Source organism: Salvelinus fontinalis, chromosome 11 (genome assembly GCF_029448725.1).
Source record: "Salvelinus fontinalis isolate EN_2023a chromosome 11, ASM2944872v1, whole genome shotgun sequence".
NCBI classification, from domain to species: Eukaryota; Metazoa; Chordata; class Actinopteri; order Salmoniformes; family Salmonidae; genus Salvelinus; species Salvelinus fontinalis.
The window spans coordinates 6,766,362-6,785,998 of NC_074675.1; the positions used below are offsets into that span (position 1 = coordinate 6,766,362).

At 49.9% G+C, this 19,637-nt stretch overlaps 1 protein-coding gene across 1 annotated transcript in view; it reads left to right on the plus strand.

The window, feature by feature from the left end:
* Positions 1 to 19,637, plus strand: part of LOC129864935 (lysine-specific demethylase RSBN1L-like) — an 88,608-nt gene that overhangs the window by 2,336 nt on the left and 66,635 nt on the right. The window contains exon 2 of the mRNA XM_055937273.1: positions 2,848 to 2,940. Coding sequence (XP_055793248.1) covers positions 2,848 to 2,940 — 93 coding nt within the window. The remainder of the gene's footprint in view (positions 1 to 2,847; positions 2,941 to 19,637) is intronic.

The following is a 19,637-nucleotide window of genomic DNA, read 5'->3' on the forward strand; positions in this document are numbered from 1 at the left end:
ACCTGTTCTCACACATCCCAGGCGTGTTTGGCAGATAGAGCACCAACACTTGTAATACTTCCTATGACCCTGGTGGAATGTCCCTAATGTTGATCGTCTATTTATTGAATTTCTGTGTTATATAATATCAATGATTTTAGGTGCTGTTTTAGGCTGATAAAATCCCCAGTAGGGAGTAATATTTTAGGTGCTGTTTTAGGCTGATAAAATCCCCAGTAGGGATTAATATTTTAGGTGCTGATAAAATCCCCAGTAGGGAGTAATATTTTAGGTGCTGTTTTAGGCTGATAAAACCCCCAGTAGGGAATAATATTTTAGGTGCTGATAAAATCCCCAGTAGGGAGTAATGAGTCATTTATTATTTTATATGAATGAGTAACAAGTTATTGAACAATCGGAAGCCTCATGCTGTGCAATACTGTTACTTCTCCCTTTTGGCCACAAAACAATTAGGCCCAACGTTTGAATTTGTAGCTTGTACACATTCCAGTGGTGTGACATGGTGTCAGATTGAAGGTTTTGTTCTGTAAGACCCCAGTAAACATGTCTTGTGTTTACATGTCTTCTACCTGCAGTAAGACCCCAGTAAACATGCCTTGTGTTTACATGTCTTCTACCTGCTGTAATACCCCAGTAAACATGCCTTGTGTTTACATGTCTTTTACCTGCTGTAAGACCCCAGTAAACATGCCTTGTGTTTACATGTCTTCTACCTGCTGTAAGACCCCAGTAAACATGCCTTGTGTTTACATGTCTTTTACCTGCTGTAAGACCCCAGTAAACATGCCTTGTGTTTACATGTCTTCTACCTGCTGTAAGACCCCGGTAAACATGCCTTGTGTTTACATGTCTTCTACCTGCTGTAAGACCCCGGTAAACATGCCTTGTGTTTACATGTCTTCTACCTGCTGTAAGACTCTAGTAAACATGCCTTGTGTTTACATGTCTTCTACCTGCTGTAAGACCCCAGTAAACATGCCTTGTGTTTACATGTCTTCTACCTGCTGTAAACATGCCTTGTGTTTACATGTCTTCTACCTGCTGTTGACCCCCCCTGTATTATTTGTATTTATTTTACTGACATTCTTGCACTGGACTCATATATATATATATATATATATATATATATATATATATCTCTATATATATATCTCTATATATATATCTCTATATATATATATATCTATATATATATATACTCAAACATAGACACACTTTCACACTCTTCACATACGCTGCTGCTACTGTTTATCATCTATCCTGATTGCCTAGTCACTCTTACCCCAACCTACATGTACATATTACCTCATACCACCGCACATTGACTCGTTAGCGGTACTCCTCATCGTTTTTGTTTATTGTTCATATTTAAGAAAGTATTAGTTATTTACTTTTTATTTTTTCTCTCTGCGTTGTTGGGAAAGGGCTCATGAGTACGCATTTCACTGTAACGTCGACTACACCTGTTGTATTCGGCGTTTCACTGTAACGTCGACTACACCTGTTGTGTTCGGCGTTTCACTGTAACGTCGACTACACCTGTTGTGTTCGGCGTTTCACTGTAACGTCGACTACACCTGTTGTGTTCGGCGTTTCACTGTAACGTCGACTACACCTGTTGTATTCAGCGTTTCACTGTAACGTCGACTACACCTGTTGTATTCGGCGTTTCACTAACGTCGACTACACCTGTTGTATTCGGCGCATGCAGCTAATAAAATTTGATTTGATTAGGCAGAAGCGTATGTGATGACTCAGTTAGTGCAAAAAGGCTCAATGTACATAGTCCGGGTAGCTTTTTGCTGAACTATTGAACTATTTATCAGTCTTATGGCTTGGGGGTAGAAGCTGTTCAGGGTCCTGTTGGTTCCAGACCTTATGGTCACTTGGCTCTTCAGTTCCTCTGAGTGTTTCACTGTAGATGTCATGGTTACACGTACGGTGTAATTACTGACTTACTGTGATTGGTTACTAAACTTTCTGCCTGCCTTTGTCTTTTAATTGGATTTTACCTTGCTGTTTCGGGGCCCTTTTCTCCACTGAGCTTCCCACCTACGACGTGTTCATAAATGGCTCGGCCTAGATTATAATAATTTTCATAATGCTATTTTGATCATGTTCATTGCAGTTTGACATTTACTGCAGTTTCTGTAAATTGGAATAATACTTTTCTACCTGCCATTTGTGAAACTGTCCAATAATGCCGAGCTCTATAATCATGCTAGCTACCGGTCAAGTAGTCATCAGAGTGATACCACTAATTACGTTGTCCTGTGTGTTTTAACAGCTGAACATCTAAGAGATCGCATTTCAGCGACGCCCTTAAATTGCTTTCCTCAAATGTCGGCGATAGCCTATCTTGTGAAAAAAGTCTGGCTTTCTTTGTGAGAACCTGTCGTCCTTCAGACTGGAAAGCAGTTAGGAATCAGTAAATTACAGAGTCCGTCTGCGTCCCAAACGACACCCTATACCCTGCATTTCTCTTGACCAGGGCCATTGGGGAATAGGGTGCCATATGGAGGGAATAGGGTGCCATATGGAGGGAATAGGGTGCCATAGGGAGGGAATAGGGTGCCATATGGAGGGAATAGGGTGCCATATGGAGGGAATAGGGTGCCATATGGAGGGAATAGGGTGCCATATGGAGGGAATAGGGTGCCATATGGAGGGAATAGGGTGCCATATGGAGGGAATATGGTGCCATTCACATTTGGGATGCTGGCTAAATTGGCTAAATTACTGTGGAGAGTGAGTCTTTCTTTTCATCTACTGTAACATAACCTGCCCCTCTACTGAAATGTCCCTCAAGGCCTCACCCTAACTTCTGTCTTCCCCTCTCTCGTTCAGACCACACCAGTAAGGACAAGACGAAGAAGAAGAAACACAAAGTGATGAATGAGATCAAGAGGGAGAACGGAGAGGTGAAGCTCCTTCAGAAAGGTGATAATGATGTGACATGGTTGTTTCAAATGGTTCCCTGTTTAGTGTACTACTGTTGACCATTCGCCCTGTTTAGTGTACTACTGTTGACCATTCGCCCTGTTTAGTGTACTACTGTTGACCATTCGCCCTGTTTAGTGTACTACTGTTGACCATTCGCCCTGTTTAGTGTACTACTGTTGACCATTCGCCCTGTTTAGTGTACTACTGTTGACCATTCGCCCTGTTTAGTGTACTACTGTTGACCATTCGCCCTGTTTAGTGTACTACTGTTGACCATTCGCCCTGTTTAGTGTACTACTGTTGACCATTCGCCCTGTTTAGTGTACTACTGTTGACCATTCGCCCTGTTTAGTGTACTACTGTTGACCAGAGCTCGGTATAGAGCGTAGCTACTTTCAGGGTTTCCCCCTTACCGCTGTACAGGCAGGGTGCCTCCCCTAGAGCATCAGCACTGGAAACTGGTTAGGGACAGGAGTTTTACCTTACCTCATCACTTGACCAGGATAAACTCCAGACCCTAGTTAGCCGTATAACTTAGACCCAGAGTATTTCCTTGGCAGGGCTATAATCAGGGCCCAGAGTCTTTCCTTGGCAGGGCTAGGCTATAATCAGGGCCCAGTGTTTTTCCTTGGCAGGGCTAGGCTATATTCAGGGCCCAGAGTATTTCCTTGGCAGGGCTATAACCAGGGCCCAGAGTCTTTCCTTGGCAGGGCTAGGCTATAATCAGGGCCCAGTGTTTTTCCTTGGCAGGGCTAGGCTATAACCAGGGCCCAGAGTATTTCCTTGGCTGGGCTATAACCAGGGCAAGAATCAGTGATAGAACCAGGGCTAGAACAGAGTGGCAGGGCTAGGCTAGAACCAGGACCCAGAGTGGCAGGGCTGGGCTAGAACCAGGACCCAGAGTGGCAGGGCTGGGCTAGAACCAGGGCTAGAACCAGGACCCAGAGTGGCAGGGCTGGGCTAGAACCAGGACCCAGAGTGGCAGGGCTGGGCTAGAACCAGGGCTAGAACCAGGGCCCAGAGTGGCAGGTCTGGGCTAGAACCAGGACCCAGAGTGGCAGGGCTGGGCTACAACCAGGGCTGGGCTAGAACCAGGGCCCAGAGTGGCATGGCAGGGCTAGAACCAGGGCCCAGAGTGGCAGGGCTGGGCTAGAACCAGGGCCCGGAGTGGCAGGGCTGGGCTAGAACCAGGGCCCGGAGTGGCAGGGCTGGGCTAGAACCAGGGCCCGGAGTGGCAGGGCTGGGCTAGAACCAGGGCCCGGAGTGGCAGGGCTGGGCTAGAACCAGGGCCCGGAGTGGCAGGGCTGGGCTAGAACCAGGGCCCGGAGTGGCAGGGCTGGGCTAGAACCAGGGCCCGGAGTGGCAGGGCTGGGCTAGAACCAGGGCCCGGAGTGGCAGGGCTGGGCTAGAACCAGGGCCCGGAGTGGCAGGGCTGGGCTAGAACCAGGGCCCGGAGTGGCAGGGCTGGGCTAGAACCAGGGCCCGGAGTGGCAGGGCTGGGCTAGAACCAGGGCCCGGAGTGGCAGGGCTGGGCTAGAACCAGGGCCCGGAGTGGCAGGGCTGGGCTAGAACCAGGGCCCGGAGTGGCAGGGCTGGGCTAGAACCAGGGCCCGGAGTGGCAGGGCTGGGCTAGAACCAGGGCCCGGAGTGGCAGGGCTGGGCTAGAACCAGGGCCCGGAGTGGCAGGGCTGGGCTAGAACCAGGGCCCGGAGTGGCAGGGCTGGGCTAGAACCAGGGCCCGGAGTGGCAGGGCTGGGCTAGAACCAGGGCCCGGAGTGGCAGGGCTGGGCTAGAACCAGGGCCCGGAGTGGCAGGGCTGGGCTAGAAGCAGGGCCCGGAGTGGCAGGGCTGGGCTAGAAGCAGGGCCCGGCGTGGCAGGGCTGGGCTAGAAGCAGGGCCCGGCGTGGCAGGGCTGGGCTAGAAGCAGGGCCCGGCGTGGCAGGGCTGGGCTAGAAGCAGGGCCCGGCGTGGCAGGGCTGGGCTAGAAGCAGGGCCCGGCGTGGCAGGGCTGGGCTAGAAGCAGGGCCCGGCGTGGCAGGGCTGGGCTAGAAGCAGGGCCCGGCGTGGCAGGGCTGGGCTAGAAGCAGGGCCCGGCGTGGCAGGGCTGGGCTAGAAGCAGGGCCCGGCGTGGCAGGGCTGGGCTAGAAGCAGGGCCCGGCGTGGCAGGGCTGGGCTAGAAGCAGGGCCCGGCGTGGCAGGGCTGGGCTAGAAGCAGGGCCCGGCGTGGCAGGGCTGGGCTAGAAGCAGGGCCCGGCGTGGCAGGGCTGGGCTAGAAGCAGGGCCCGGCGTGGCAGGGCTGGGCTAGAAGCACTGTCCAGAATACTCAGCCTGTGACTAAAGCCTTTAACTGGAACAGCTGCTGAAGTGATGGTTCTGGCTCAGACTTAGAGTTGTCTCATCCCTAATGGCATGCTATTCCCTTTACAGTGCTTCTGACCAGGGTAGTGCACTATATAGGGAATAGGGTGCTATTTGGGAGGGAGGGGCCCTGAGAGTAGGCTGTGTTCACTAGATGGTCCAGTCACACAAACAGACTCCTGTTCTCCAATCCAGAGTTTAGCTGAGACAGATGGCTGTCTTATGATTCCCCCCTCTATCTCTCTCTCTCAATTCAATTCAATTCAAGGGGCTTTATTGGCATGGGAAACATGTGTTAACATTGCCAAAGCAAGTGAGGTAGACAATACACAAAAGTGAAACAAACAATACAAATTAACAGTAAACATTACACATACAGAAGTTTCAAAACAATAAAGACATTACAAATGTCATATTATTTATATATATATATATATATATACAGTGTAACAATGTACAAATGGTTAAAGCACACAAGTTAAAATAAGTAAGCATAAATATGGGTTGTATTTACAATGGTGTTTGTTCTTCACTGGTTGCCCTTTTCTTGTGGCAACAGGTCACAAATCTTGCTGCTGTGATGCACACTGTGGAATTTCACCCAGTAGATATGGGAGTTTATCAAAATTGGATTTGTTTTCGAATTCTTTGTGGATCTGTGTGATCTGAGGGAAATATGTGTCTCTAATATGGTCATACATTGGGCAGGAGGTTAGGAAGTGCAGCTCGGTTTCCACCTCATTTTGTGGGCAGTGTGCACACAGCCTGTCTTCTCTTGAGAGCCATGTCTACCTACGGCGGCCTTTCTCAATAGCAAGGCTATGCTCACTGAGTCTGTACATAGTCAAAGCTTTCCTTAAGTTTGGGTCAGTCACTGTGGTCAGGTATTCTGCCACTGTGTACTCTCTGTTTAGGGCCAAATAACATTCTAGTTTGCTCTGTTTTTTTGTTAATTCTTTCCAATGTGTCAAGTAATTATTTTTTGTTTTCTCATGATTTGGTTGGGTCTAATTGTGCTGTTGTCCTGGGGCTCTGTGGGGTGTGTTTGTGAACAGAGCCCCAGGACCAGCTTGCTTAGGGGACTCTTCTCCAGGTTCATCTCTCTGTAGGTGATGGCTTTGTTATGGAAGGTTTAGGAATCGCTTCCTTTTAGGTGGTTGTAGAATTTAACGGCTCTTTTCTGGATTTTGATAATTAGTGGGTATCGGCCTAATTCTGCTCTGCATGCATTATTTGGTGTTCTACGTTGTACACGGAGGATATTTTTGCAGAATTCTGCATGCAGAGTCTCAATTTGGTGTTTGTCCCATTTTGTGAAATCTTGGTTGGTGAGCGGACCCCAGACCTCACAACCATAAAGGGCAATGGGCTCTATGACTGATTCAAGTATTTTTAGCCAGATCCTAATTGGTATGTTGAAATTTATGTTCCTTTTGATGGCATAGAATGCCCTTCTTGCCTTGTCTCTCAGATCGTTCACAGCTTTGTGGAAGTTACCTGTGGTGCTGATGTTTAGGCCGAGGTATGTATAGTTTTTTGTGTGCTCTAGGGCAACGGTGTCTAGATGGAATTTGTGGTCCTGGCGACTGGACGTTTTTTGGAACACCATTATTTTGGTCTTACTGAGATTTACTGTCAGGGCCCAGGTCTGACAGAATCTGTGCAGAAGATCTAGGTGCTGCTGTAGGCCCTCCTTGGTTGGTGACAGAAGCACCAGATCATCAGCAAACAGTAGACATTTGACTTCAGAGTCTAGTAGGGTGAGACCGGGTGCTGCAGACTTCTAGTGCCCGCGCCAATTCGTTGATATATATGTTGAAGAGGGTGGGGCCTAAGCTGCATCCCTGTCTCACCCCACGACCCTGTGTGAAGAAATGTGTGTTTTTTGCCAATTTTAACCGCACACTTGTTATTTGTGTACATGGATTTTATAATGTCGTATGTTTTACCCCCAACACCACTTTCCATCAATTTGTATAGCAGACCCTCATGCCAAATTGAGTCGAAGGCTTTTTTGAAATCAACAAAGCATGAGAAGACTTTGCCTTTGTTTTGGTTTGTTTGGTTGTCAATTATGGTGTGTAGGGTGAATACATGGTCTGTTGTACGGTAATTTGTTAAAAAGCCAATTTGACATTTGCTCAGTACATTGAGGAAATGTACGAGTCTGCTGTTAATGATAATGCAGAGTATTTTACCAAGGTTACTGTTGACGCATATTCCACGGTAGTTATTGGGGTCAAATTTTTCTCCACTTTTGTGGATTGGGGTGATCAGTCCTTGGTTCCAACTATTGGGGAAGATGCCAGAGCTAAGGACGATGTTAAAGAGTTTTAGTATAGCCAATTGGAATTTGTGGTGTGTATATTTGATCATTTCATTAAGGATACCATCAACACCACAGGCCTTTTTGGGTTGGAGGGTTTTTATTTTGTCCTGTAACTCATTCAAGGTAATTGGAGAATCCAGTGGGTTCTGGTAGTCTTTAATAGTTGATTCTAGTATTTGTATTTGATCATGTATATGTTTTTGCTCTTTATTCTTTGTTATAGAGCCAAAAAGATTGGAGAAGTGGTTTACCCATACATCTCCATTTTGGATAGATAATTCTTCGTGTTGTTGTTTGTTTAGTGTTTTCCAATTTTCCCAGAATTGGTTAGAGTCTATGGATTCTTCAATTACATTGAGCTGATTTCTGACATGCTGTTCCTTCTTTTTCCTTCTTCTTTCTCTCTCTATCTCTCTATCTCTCTATCTCTGTCTCTCTCTCTCTGTCTCCTTCTCTCTCTCTCTCTCTGTCTCTCTGTCTCTGTCTCCTCTGTCTCTGTCTCCTTCTCTCTCATTATGTGAATCAACGTATGATTTGGACACATTTAGCCCACTGTGAGCCAGCCTAAGCTATTCATATCTGATGTTGTCCTATATATCTGTAACAGAGACTGGCCTAAGTGCTGACAAATTATTCATAGTCGTGTAATAGCAATAATGATGTAATAATTGTGCTTTATAATCAGTGGTAGCTACAGCTGTCTTTTAACTAGCAGCGTGCCCTCTCCTCAACCTGCTTTTAAATAGGCTGTAATGACTGGTGTGGTGGTGGGAATGAGCTACTCAGACCCTGCTGCCATTTTCCTGACCTTACACGATACCCATGACATGATCCAGCGAGTCGGGCAGCGTGCCGGGCAGCGACTCGGGCAGCCAGAGTTTTATTTATGTAGACTGTTAGAGTGGCTTCCCATGTCTGTAAAACGATCGCTCAATGTCCAGACAGCCAGCACAGCTAGCCAGTGGTGGAGTTGGAGGGAAGCCTCCCAGGCAGTCAGCCAGTGGTGGAGTTGGAGGGAAGCCTCCCAGCCAGTGGTGGAGTTGGAGGGAAGCCTCCCAGCCAGTGGTGGAGTTGGAGGGAAGCCTCCCGGCCAGTGGTGGAGTTGGAGGGAAGCCTCCCGGCCAGTGGTGGAGTTGGAGGGAAGCCTCCCGGCCAGTGGTGGAGTTGGAGGGAAGCCTCCCGGCCAGTGGTGGAGTTGGAGGGAAGCCTCCCGGCCAGTGGTGGAGTTGGAGGGAAGCCTCCCGGCCAGTGGTGGAGTTGGAGGGAAGCCTCCCGGCCAGTGGTGGAGTTGGAGGGAAGCCTCCCGGCCAGTGGTGGAGTTGGAGGGAAGCCTCCCGGCCAGTGGTGGAGTTGGAGGGAAGCCTCCCGGCCAGTGGTGGAGTTGGAGGGAAGCCTCCCGGCCAGTGGTGGAGTTGGAGGGAAGCCTCCCGGCCAGTGGTGGAGTTGGAGGGAAGCCTCCCGGCCAGTGGTGGAGTTGGAGGGAAGCCTCCCGGCCAGTGGTGGAGTTGGAGGGAAGCCTCCCGGCCAGTGGTGGAGTTGGAGGGAAGCCTCCCGGCCAGTGGTGGAGTTGGAGGGAAGCCTCCCGGCCAGTGGTGGAGTTGGAGGGAAGCCTCCCGGCCAGTGGTGGAGTTGGAGGGAAGCCTCCCGGCCAGTGGTGGAGTTGGAGGGAAGCCTCCCGGCCAGTGGTGGAGTTGGAGGGAAGCCTCCCGGCCAGTGGTGGAGTTGGAGGGAAGCCTCCCGGCCAGTGGTGGAGTTGGAGGGAAGCCTCCCGGCCAGTGGTGGAGTTGGAGGGAAGCCTCCCGGCCAGTGGTGGAGTTGGAGGGAAGCCTCCCGGCCAGTGGTGGAGTTGGAGGGAAGCCTCCCGGCCAGTGGTGGAGTTGGAGGGAAGCCTCCCGGCCAGTGGTGGAGTTGGAGGGAAGCCTCCCGGCCAGTGGTGGAGTTGGAGGGAAGCCTCCCAGCCAGTCAGCCAGTGGTGGAGTGCACATTCAAAAGTCAACAAAATCATTTCTGTTGTGTTAGCAGAGTGTATTACTCTGGTGAACATGCTGAAAGAGGTAGCCAGTATATTGTTGGCTGTGCTGAATCATTTGCACCGTTGGACAGACCTGTGCACAGACCTAACACTGTGACTGGACGGTCCTAACACTGTGACTGGACGGTCCTAACACTGTGACTGGTGGTCCGCTTAGTACAGTGGCCCTGACCCCTCTTACTCCAGCCCCCTCTGTCAATATGACCACTACACTGACTGTGTGTCTGACTGCTATTAATGCTGTACACCAGCCCCCTCTGTCAATATGACCACTACACTGACTGTGTGTCTGACTGCTATTAATGCTGTACACCAGCCCCCTCTGTCAATAGGACCACTACACTGACTGTGTGTCTGACTGCTCTACAACACCAGTCTGCTCTAAAGGTCATGACTCTAACCCCAACAGAGGACTAACAGTGAGAGGCTTGATTATCACAGCAAGGCAACACAGACTCAGATTTCCCTCTCTTTTGCCCCTTGTGTGTACACACACACACACACACACACACACACACACACACACACACAGGGGTTTTTCTGCATAGAAAATAGTTGAGCGAGTCGCTGAAGTGTTTTTTTTCGGGCCACCTACAGTATGTTCAAAAGTAAAAAAAAGATAAGGTATGTTGAAAATATAATGGATATATATATATTTAAATAAGATCATATTTGAGAACTAACAATCACCAAAATAAAAGCTAGACAGTCAGGGAGAATCTCCCATTTTAAAAATGGTGCTTTCAGGACTATGTTTGTCATGGCATGGTGCCCTCCGTGTTGTTGTGATGTTTGAGTCACTCAGACAGCATCATCCATGGCAGAATGTGTAGGATAGTGAGTATTCATTTTCATAGTGTGGTGACTACTACTACTACCTCACTGCAGTGTGACTGAGCCTGGTCTCTGTGTGAGAGGCTGAGCTGGGAGTCACAGGCCTGTGTCTGTCTCTCTGACTGGGGACAGGAAACGGAGGAGGCTGCCCTTCCTGCGTGGTGCTGATCAGTACTAGCAGGAGGGAGACCAAGGAGTGAGCCTCTGCTAACACCATCTAGCACTGTCTTCAGTACAGTCACTATATGTTATGTAGTGTTTTTAAGATAGACATGTGAGTAGAAAGGACAGGATTCCAGGTCCACCTCACACTGTCTCATCCAGGACTCACCCCACCCAGCGCTGTCTCATCCAGGACTCACCCCACCCAGCGCTGTCTCATCCAGGACTCACCCCACCCAGCGCTGTCTCATCCAGGACTCAACCCACCCAGCGCTGTCTCATCCAGCACTGTGATGACAGGGAGCTCGGCCTCAGTGATGTACTGGGCTGTATGCACTACCCTCTGTAGAGCCTTGCGGTCGGATTGTCAAGCTGTTGCCATACCAGGCGGTGATCCAGCCAGTCAAGATGCTCTCTGTGGTGCAGCTGTAGAACTTGTTGAGGATCTGAGGACCCGTGCCAAATCTTTTCAGCCTCTGATGTCGTGCCTTCTTCATGACTGGGTTGTTGTGTGTGGACCATGATAATTCCTTAGTGATGTGGACACAGAAGAAATTGAAGTTCTCGATCCCACTCCACTCTCGTCGATGAGAATGGGGGCGTGCTCGGCCCTCCATTTCCTTTGTCTTGCTGACGTTGAGGGTGAGGTTGTGCTGGCACCACACTGCCAGGTCACTTCCCTCCTCCCTATAGGCTGTCTCATCGGTGTTCTGGCCTTCCACCGTCGTGTCGTCAGCAAACTGAATGGTGTTGGAGTCGTGCGCGGCCACGCAGTCGTGGGTGAACAGGGAGTACAGGAGGGGTCTCAGTACGCACCACCGAGAGCCCCGTTTGTAGAGGGTCAGCGTATTACTCAACAGAGACGGTGCGTTGTGTCATGGCAGAGAAAGAGTAGGACAACAACAACAACAACAACAATTGGAAATCAACAGAAAAACATGGCTGCTTTAGTGTAATAGTCACACTGAGCTTTGAGGATGTTTGTTTCATCAACTGTGTGTCTGGTTTTAAGTGCCTATATTATCCAGAGCACCACTAGACAGTGTCAGTATGTCGCCACTAGACAGTGTCAGTATGTCGCCACTAGACAGTGTCAGTATGTCGCCACTAGACAGTGTCAGTATGTCGCCACTAGACAGTGTCAGTATGTCGCCACTAGACAGACAGACGGTGCCAGTGTGTCGCCACTAGTCAGGCAGGCGGTGTCAGGTGTGTCGCCACTAGACAGACGGTGCCAGTGTGTCGCCACTAGTCAGGCAGGCGGTGTCAGGTGTGTCGCCACTAGACAGGCAGGCGGTGTCAGGTGTGTCGCCACTAGACAGGCAGGCGGTGTCAGGTGTGTCGCCACTAGACAGGCAGGCGGTGTCAGGTGTGTCGCCACTAGACAGGCAGGCGGTGTCAGGTGTGTCGCCACTAGACAGGCAGGCGGTGTCAGGTGTGTCGCCACTAGACAGGCAGGCGGTGTCAGTGTGGTAATCATCCAGAGACACTGTTTGTGTTCAGCAGTCAAGCCCAGGCTGTGACAACACAGGTAATTGACTTCCTCTTCTTCGCCCACACCACTGATTTAAATTTTACTGTAGATTTTGGAACACACACACTGTCAATTCCATTCATGTGGCTTTAGGGTTTTGATAAATGTATGGCATTTTGGAATGATTTCATTGGTATTGTTTGGTGCTGTCAAATGCGGCTTCAGCTATGCAGGGGGAGACTGATGCTGTGCAGGGGGAGACTGATGCTGTGCAGGGGGAGACTGATGCTGTGTAGATGCTGTGCAGGGGGAGACTGATGCTGTGTAGATGCTGTGCAGGGGGAGACGGATGCTGTGTAAATGCTGTGCAGGGGGAGACTGATGCTGTGTAGATGCTGTGCAGGGGGAAACTGATGCTGTGTAAATGCTGCTTCAGCTATGCAGGGGGAGACTGATGCTGTGTAGATGCTGTGCAGGGGGAGACGGATGCTGTGTAAATGCTGTGCAGGGGGAGACTGATGCTGTGTAGATGCTGTGCAGGGGGAAACTGATGCTGTGTAAATGCTGCTTCAGCTATGCAGGGGGAGACTGATGCTGTGTAGATGCTGTGCAGGGGGAGACGGATGCTGTGTAGATGCTGTGCAGGGGGAAACTGATGCTGTGTAAATGCTGCTTCAGCTATGCAGGGGGAGACTGATGCTGTGTAGATGCTGTGCAGGGGGAGACGGATGCTGTGTAAATGCTGTGCAGGGGGAGACTGATGCTGTGTAGATGCTGTGCAGGGGGAGACGGATGCTGTGTAAATGCTGTGCAGGGGGAAACTGATGCTGTGTAGATGCTGTGCAGGGGGAGACGGATGCTGTGCAGGGGGAGACGGATGCTGTGTAAATGCTGTGCAGGGGGAAACTGATGCTGTGTAGATGCTGTGCAGGGGGAGACGGATGCTGTGCAGGGGGAGACGGATGCTGTGCAGGGGGAGACGGATGCTGTGCAGGGGGAGACGGATGCTGTGTAGGGGGAGACGGATGCTGTGTAGGGGGAGACGGATGCTGTGCAGGGGGAGACGGATGCTGTGCAGGGGGAGACGGATGCTGTGTAGGGGGAGACGGATGCTGTGTAGGGGGAGACGGATGCTGTGTAGATGCTGTGCAGGGGGAGACGGATGCTGTGCAGGGGGAGACGGATGCTGTGCAGGGGGAGACGGATGCTGTGTAGGGGGAGACGGATGCTGTGTAGGGGGAGACGGATGCTGTGTAGATGCTGTGCAGGGGGAGACGGATGCTGTGCAGGGGGAGACTGATGCTGTGTAAATGCTGTGCAGGGGGAAACTGATGCTGTGTAAATGCTGTGCAGGGGGAAACTGATGCTGTGTAGATGCTGTGCAGGGGGAGACTGATGCTGTGTAAATGCTGTGCAGGGGGAAACTGATGCTGTGTAGATGCTGTGCAGGGGGAGACTGATGCTGTGTAAATGCTGTGCAGGGGGAGACTGATGCTGTGCAGGGGGAAACTGATGCTGTGTAGATGCTGTGCAGGGGGAGACTGATGCTGTGCAGGGGGAAACTGATGCTGTGCAGGGGGAAACTGATGCTGTGCAGGGGGAAACTGATGCTGTGCAGGGGGAAACTGATGCTGTGTAGATGCTGTGCAGGGGGAAACTGATGCTGTGTAGATGCTGTGCAGGGGGAGACTGATGCTGTGTAGATGCTGTGCAGGGGGAAACTGATGCTGTGTAGATGCTGTGCAGGGGGAAACTGATGCTGTGCAGGGGGAAACTGATGCTGTGCAGGGGGAAACTGATGCTGTGTAGATGCTGTGCAGGGGGAAACTGATGCTGTGCAGGGGGAAACTGATGCTGTGTAAATGCTGTGCAGGGGGAAACTGATGCTGTGCAGGGGGAAACTGATGCCGTGTAGATGCTGTGCAGGGGGAAACTGATGCTGTGCAGGGGGAAACTGATGCTGTGTAGATGCTGTGCAGGGGGAAACTGTATTCTCAATGTCATGTGCCTCTCCTCAGGAATTATGTTTGAACAAAACTGTACTCCTTGAGCAAATATTTAGCACTTGCTTGCTTTGTGTGCATACAAAATGAATCTATCATATTTATACATTTCCTGCAGGCTTTTCCAGTTGACTATCAGTCTCTCTCTTTCTGTGTTTATAACTGGTGTTTTAGGTGCAGACAGATTGGCCTAGATAACTAGACGATGCACTGTGACACTGGCGGTTTGTTTGTATGCACAGCAAGTCTCTGTAATACGTAGTCTGAGCGTCAGCTTGTCCTAGATTAGGTCATCAGCGGCCTGTTAGTGAGGAGCTCGTAGCCTCTCTAGACTGTAGAGATACTGAGCCATAGTACTGGGAGCTGCTGTACTGCTGCCTGGCAGGCAGGCTGGGGGGGGGAATCCAGAGCATTCTAGCTACTGCTGAGCTCTCCCAGTCTACTATTAGTCATATTAAACCCCCCCTCTCTCCCATTTTGTTTCTATTTGTCTCTGTCTTACAGTATTTGTACTGTTTGTTTCATAACATTTAGTGGATTTGTTTTAGGGGCTGGTTGTATGGCCTCTCCAGCTGTGAGACACATGCTCTCTGTGTGTGGACTGGCAGGGTGTTTTCTGCCATTTGAAATCCTTGGGCGGGCTGCCTGAAGTCCCAAAATCTGTTTTTGAGATGGAAAAACGCTTTCAGTGTGAATTTAAAACTGAAACACGTTACAAAGTATGAAGAAATGATAATGGACCCTTTAATATTTGTATGATATAATCTTTGAGAACTAACATCGGCAAAATAAAAGCTAGACAGTCAGGGAGAATAGAAAATTCAAAAAACGATGAATTTAGTAGTATTGATTTTATGTTTGAGCAAAACAAACAAAGCCTTTGCCATGGCAAAATGCATAGAATTACAGGAAATTAGCTTTGAAACAGATATTTTTTTTCTCTCAGCTCTACATCGTCAAGATTAAGGGCCTCTAAAATTCAGCAGCGCCGACCGCGCCCGTTGCTACGCCCACCACCTCCGTTTTGATAAACCCTGACTGTGTACTCTGTGTATGTTTAGACACATCTGACCTCTGTCTCACACAGGGATCATGGTTTGAATAACTGTCTGGCCTGCTGTCCTACTTGTAAAATGGTAGAGGGGTTGGGGGGAGGGGGGTTGTTGAGGGGAGGAAGAGCTAGAACTCTCTGGATTAACAGCATCATTATAATACACTGCCTCACTCGCTCTGTTTTCTCCTGCTCCCCCCTCTCCTTCTCTACCACACTTACTCTCTCTCTCTCGCCCTTGCTCTCTCATTCTTTCCCTCTCGCTCTCTCTCTTTCTCTCTCACTGTGTCTCTCTCTCACTGTGTCTCTCTCTCTCTGTGTCTCTCTCTCTGTGTCTCTCTCTCTCTGTGTCTCTCTGTCTCTGTGTCTCTCTGTCTCTGTGTCTCTCTGTCTCTGTGTCTCTCTCTCTCTGTGTCTCTCTCTCACTGTGTCTCTTTCTCACTGTGTCTCTCTCTCACTGTGTCTCTCTCTCTCTGTGTCTCTCTCTCTGTGTCTCTCCCTCTGTGTCTCTCCCTCTGTGTCTCTCCCTCTGTGTCTCTCCCTCTGTGTCTCTCTCTCTCTGTGTCTCTCTCTCTCTGTGTCTCTCTCTCTCTGTGTCTCTCTCTCACTGTGTCTCTTTCTCACTGTGTCTCTCTCTCACTGTGTCTCTCTCTCTCTGTGTCTCTCTCTCTGTGTCTCTCCCTCTGTGTCTCTCCCTCTGTGTCTCTCCCTCTGTGTCTCTCCCTCTGTGTCTCTCTCTCTCTGTGTCTCTCTCTCTCTGTGTCTCTCTCTCTCTGTGTCTCTCTCTCTCTGTGTCTCTCTCTCTCTGTGTCTCTCCCTCTGTGTCTCTCTCTCTGTGTCTCTCTCTCTGTGTCTCTCTCTCTGTGTCTCTCTCTCTGTGTCTCTCTCTCTGTGTCTCTCTCTCTGTGTCTCTCTCTCTGTGTCTCTCTCTCTGTGTCTCTCCCTCTCTGTCTCTCTCTCTCTGTGTCTCTCTCTCTCTCTGTCTCTCTCTCTCTGTGTCTCTCTCTCTCTGTGTCTCTCTCTCTCTCTGTGTCTCTCTCTCTCTCTGTGTCTCTCTCTCTCTCTGTGTCTCTCTCTCTCTCTGTGTCTCTCTCTCTCTGTGTCTCTCTCTCTCTGTGTCTCTCCCTCTCTCTTTCTCTCTCTCTGTGTCTCTCTCTCTGTGTCTCTCTCTCTGTGTCTCTCTCTCTGTGTCTCTCTCTCTCTGTGTCTCTCCCTCTCTGTGTCTCTCCCTCTCTGTGTCTCTCTCTCTCTCTGTGTCTCTCTCTCTCTCTGTGTCTCTCTCTCTCTCTGTGTCTCTCTCTCTCTCTGTGTCTCTCTCTCTCTCTGTGTCTCTCTCTCTCTCTGTGTCTCTCCCTCTCTGTGTCTCCCTCTCTGTGTCTCTCTCTCTGTGTCTCTCTCTCTGTGTCTCTCTCTCTGTGTCTCTCTCTCTCTGTGTCTCTCTCTCTCTGTGTCTCTCTCTCTCTGTGTCTCTCCCTCTCTCTTTCTCTCTCTCTGTGTCTCTCTCTCTCTCTCTCTCTCTCTCTCCCTCTCTCTGTGTCTCTCCCTCTGTGTCTCTCCCTCTGTCTCTCCCTCTGTGTCTCTCTCTCTCTGTGTCTCTCTCTCTCTGTGTCTCTCTCTCTCTGTGTCTCTCTCTCTCTGTGTCTCTCTCTCTCTGTGTCTCTCTCTCTCTGTGTCTCTCCCTCTCTGTGTCTCTCCCTCTCTGTGTCTCTCCCTCTCTGTGTCTCTCCCTCTCTGTGTCTCTCCCTCTCTGTGTCTCTCCCTCTCTGTGTCTCTCCCTCTCTGTGTCTCCCTCTCTGTGTCTCTCTGTGTCTCTCTCTCTGTGTCTCTCCCTCTCTGTGTCTATCTCTCTCTCTGTCTCTCTCTCTCTCTGTCTCTCTCTCTCTGTGTCTCTCTCTCTCTGTGTCTCTCTCTCTCTGTGTCTCTCTCTCTCTGTGTCTCTCTCTCTCTGTGTCTCTCTCTCTCTGTGTCTCTCTCTCTCTGTGTCTCTCCCTCTCTGTGTCTCTCCCTCTCTGTGTGTCTCTCTCTGTGTCTCTCTCTCTCTGTGTCTCTCTCTCTCTGTGTCTCTCTCTCTCTGTGTCTCTCTCTCTCTGTGTCTCTCTCTCTCTGTGTCTCTCTCTCTCTGTGTCTCTCCCTCTCTGTGTCTCTCCCTCTCTGTCTCTGTGTCTCTCTCTCTGTGTCTCTGTGTCTCTGTGTCTCTCCCTCTCTGTCTCTGTATCCTGTCATATGGTGGTGAAGGTGCTCCAGAGGCGTGTGTGTTGGGGCTGTAGTGAAGCAGTAGCTCCTCTGAACGAGGCCATGCCACTGTAGCAGGCTCCCCTGTTCTGACAGACATGTGCTCCTAGCTACACCATCCTGCCATAAACGCACACGCATCACACGTGAGCAACACGCATACCAAAATAAACACAGGCTCGGACTAGTCGCTACCATGTATACAAATCTACTGGTAACTGCCAAAATAAAGGAAACACTTGAGTAAATGAGGGATGCAAAGTATATTGAAAGCATGTGCTTCCATACAGGTGTGGAATTAACATCCCATGGTGCTTAGGGTCATGTTTAATAGTGCTGCCCAGTCGCCTGTTATTTTGACTACTGTGGCTAGAAGAAGAGATCTCTGGGACTCTGAAAGAGGGGTGATTTGTTGAGGCACGTTCGGCAGGAGCTTCAGTGACAAACATCACTCAACTTGCTGACGTTTCACCATATGCCACTGCCGTCTGTCACCGGATCTGACGTTTCACCATATGCCACTGCCGTCTGTCACCAGATCTGACGTTTCACCATATGCCACTGCCGTCTGTCACCAGATCTGACGTTTCACCATATGCCACTGCCGTCTGTCACCGGATCTGACGTTTCACCATATGCCAGTCACCACATCTCAACCCAATTCATCACTTACGGAAGATTCTGAAGGGGTGACTGAGACAGTTTTCTACCTCCATCAACAAAACAGCAAATTATGGAATGTTTGGTTCCAGACACTTGTAGAGTCTATGACAAGGCACGTTGAAGCTGTTCTGGCGGCTCGTGGTGTCCCAACGCCCTATTGACATACAATGTTGGTGTTTCCTTTATTTTGGCAGTTACCTGTATATCTACATATCATCACACCGTGTTTGTTGTTGTACTGTTATGATGTCATAGAGGAGTGGGAGACGGTGGGTTTTGAAATGTGTTTGTGTTTGGGCGTGGCGGGGTGTTTGTGAATGTTTGGGGCGTGGCAGGGGGGTTTGTGAATGTTTGGGGCGTGGCGGGGTGTTTGTGAATGTTTGGGGCGTGGCGGGGTGTTTGTGAATGTTTGGGGCGTGGCTGGGGGGTTTGTGAATGTTTGGGGCGTGGCGGGGTGTTTGTGAATGTTTGGGGCGTGGCGGGGTGTTTGTGAATGTTTGGGGCGTGGCGGGGTGTTTGTGAATGTTTGGGGCGTGGCGGGGTGTTTGTGAATGTTTGGGGCGTGGCGGGGGGGTTTGTGAATGTTTGGGGCGTGGCGGGGGGTTTGTGAATGTTTGGGGCGTGGCGGGGGGGTTTGTGAATGTTTGGGGCGTGGCGGGGTGTTTGTGAATGTTTGGGGCGTGGCGGGGTGTTTGTGAATGTTTGGGGCGTGGCAGGGTGTTTGTGAATGTTTGGGGCGTGGCAGAGGGTTTGTGAATGTTTGGGGCGTGGCAGGGGGGTTTGTGAATGTTTGGGGCGTGGCAGAGGGTTTGTGAATGTTTGGGGCGTGGCGGGGGGGTTTGTGAATGTTTGGGGCGTGGCAGAGGGTTTGTGAATGTTTGGGGCGTGGCAGGGGGTTTGTGAATGTTTGGGGCGTGGCAGGGGGTTTGTGAATGTTTGGGGCGTGGCAGAGGGTTTGTGAATGTTTGGGGCGTGGCAGGGGGTTTGTGAATGATCAGACAACCAACCGCAGGCCTTTAGCTGTCTGTCTACTTTAAAGGGCAGTCGGGCTGGATCTTATGGCTGGGGGTTTTGTTGATGTGTGTAGTGGAGAGTCAGTCCACACACAACCAGCATAACAAAAACAAAATATATATATATATATATATGACTCAATATTGAGGTTCTGAATAGGGCTGAATTGCCAGTGACCTCACTATACTATATCAACATGATACTGAGGGGCCGATATACTCAAATCAAATCATTTTTATTTGTCACATACACACGGTTAGCAGATGTTAATGCGAGTGTAGCTAAATGATTGTGCTTCTGGTTCCGACAGTGCAGTAATATCTAACAGTTCTCCAACCTAATACACACATCTAAAAGGGTAAATGAGAATATGTACATATAAATATATGGATGAGCGATGGCTGAACGGCATAGCCAAGATGCAGTAGATGGTATAAAATACAGTATATACATATGATATGAGTAATGTAAGATATGTACACGTTAAAGTGGCATTATTTAAAGTGTGTGCATTGGGACTTTGCGATTTGATATTGCGGTTT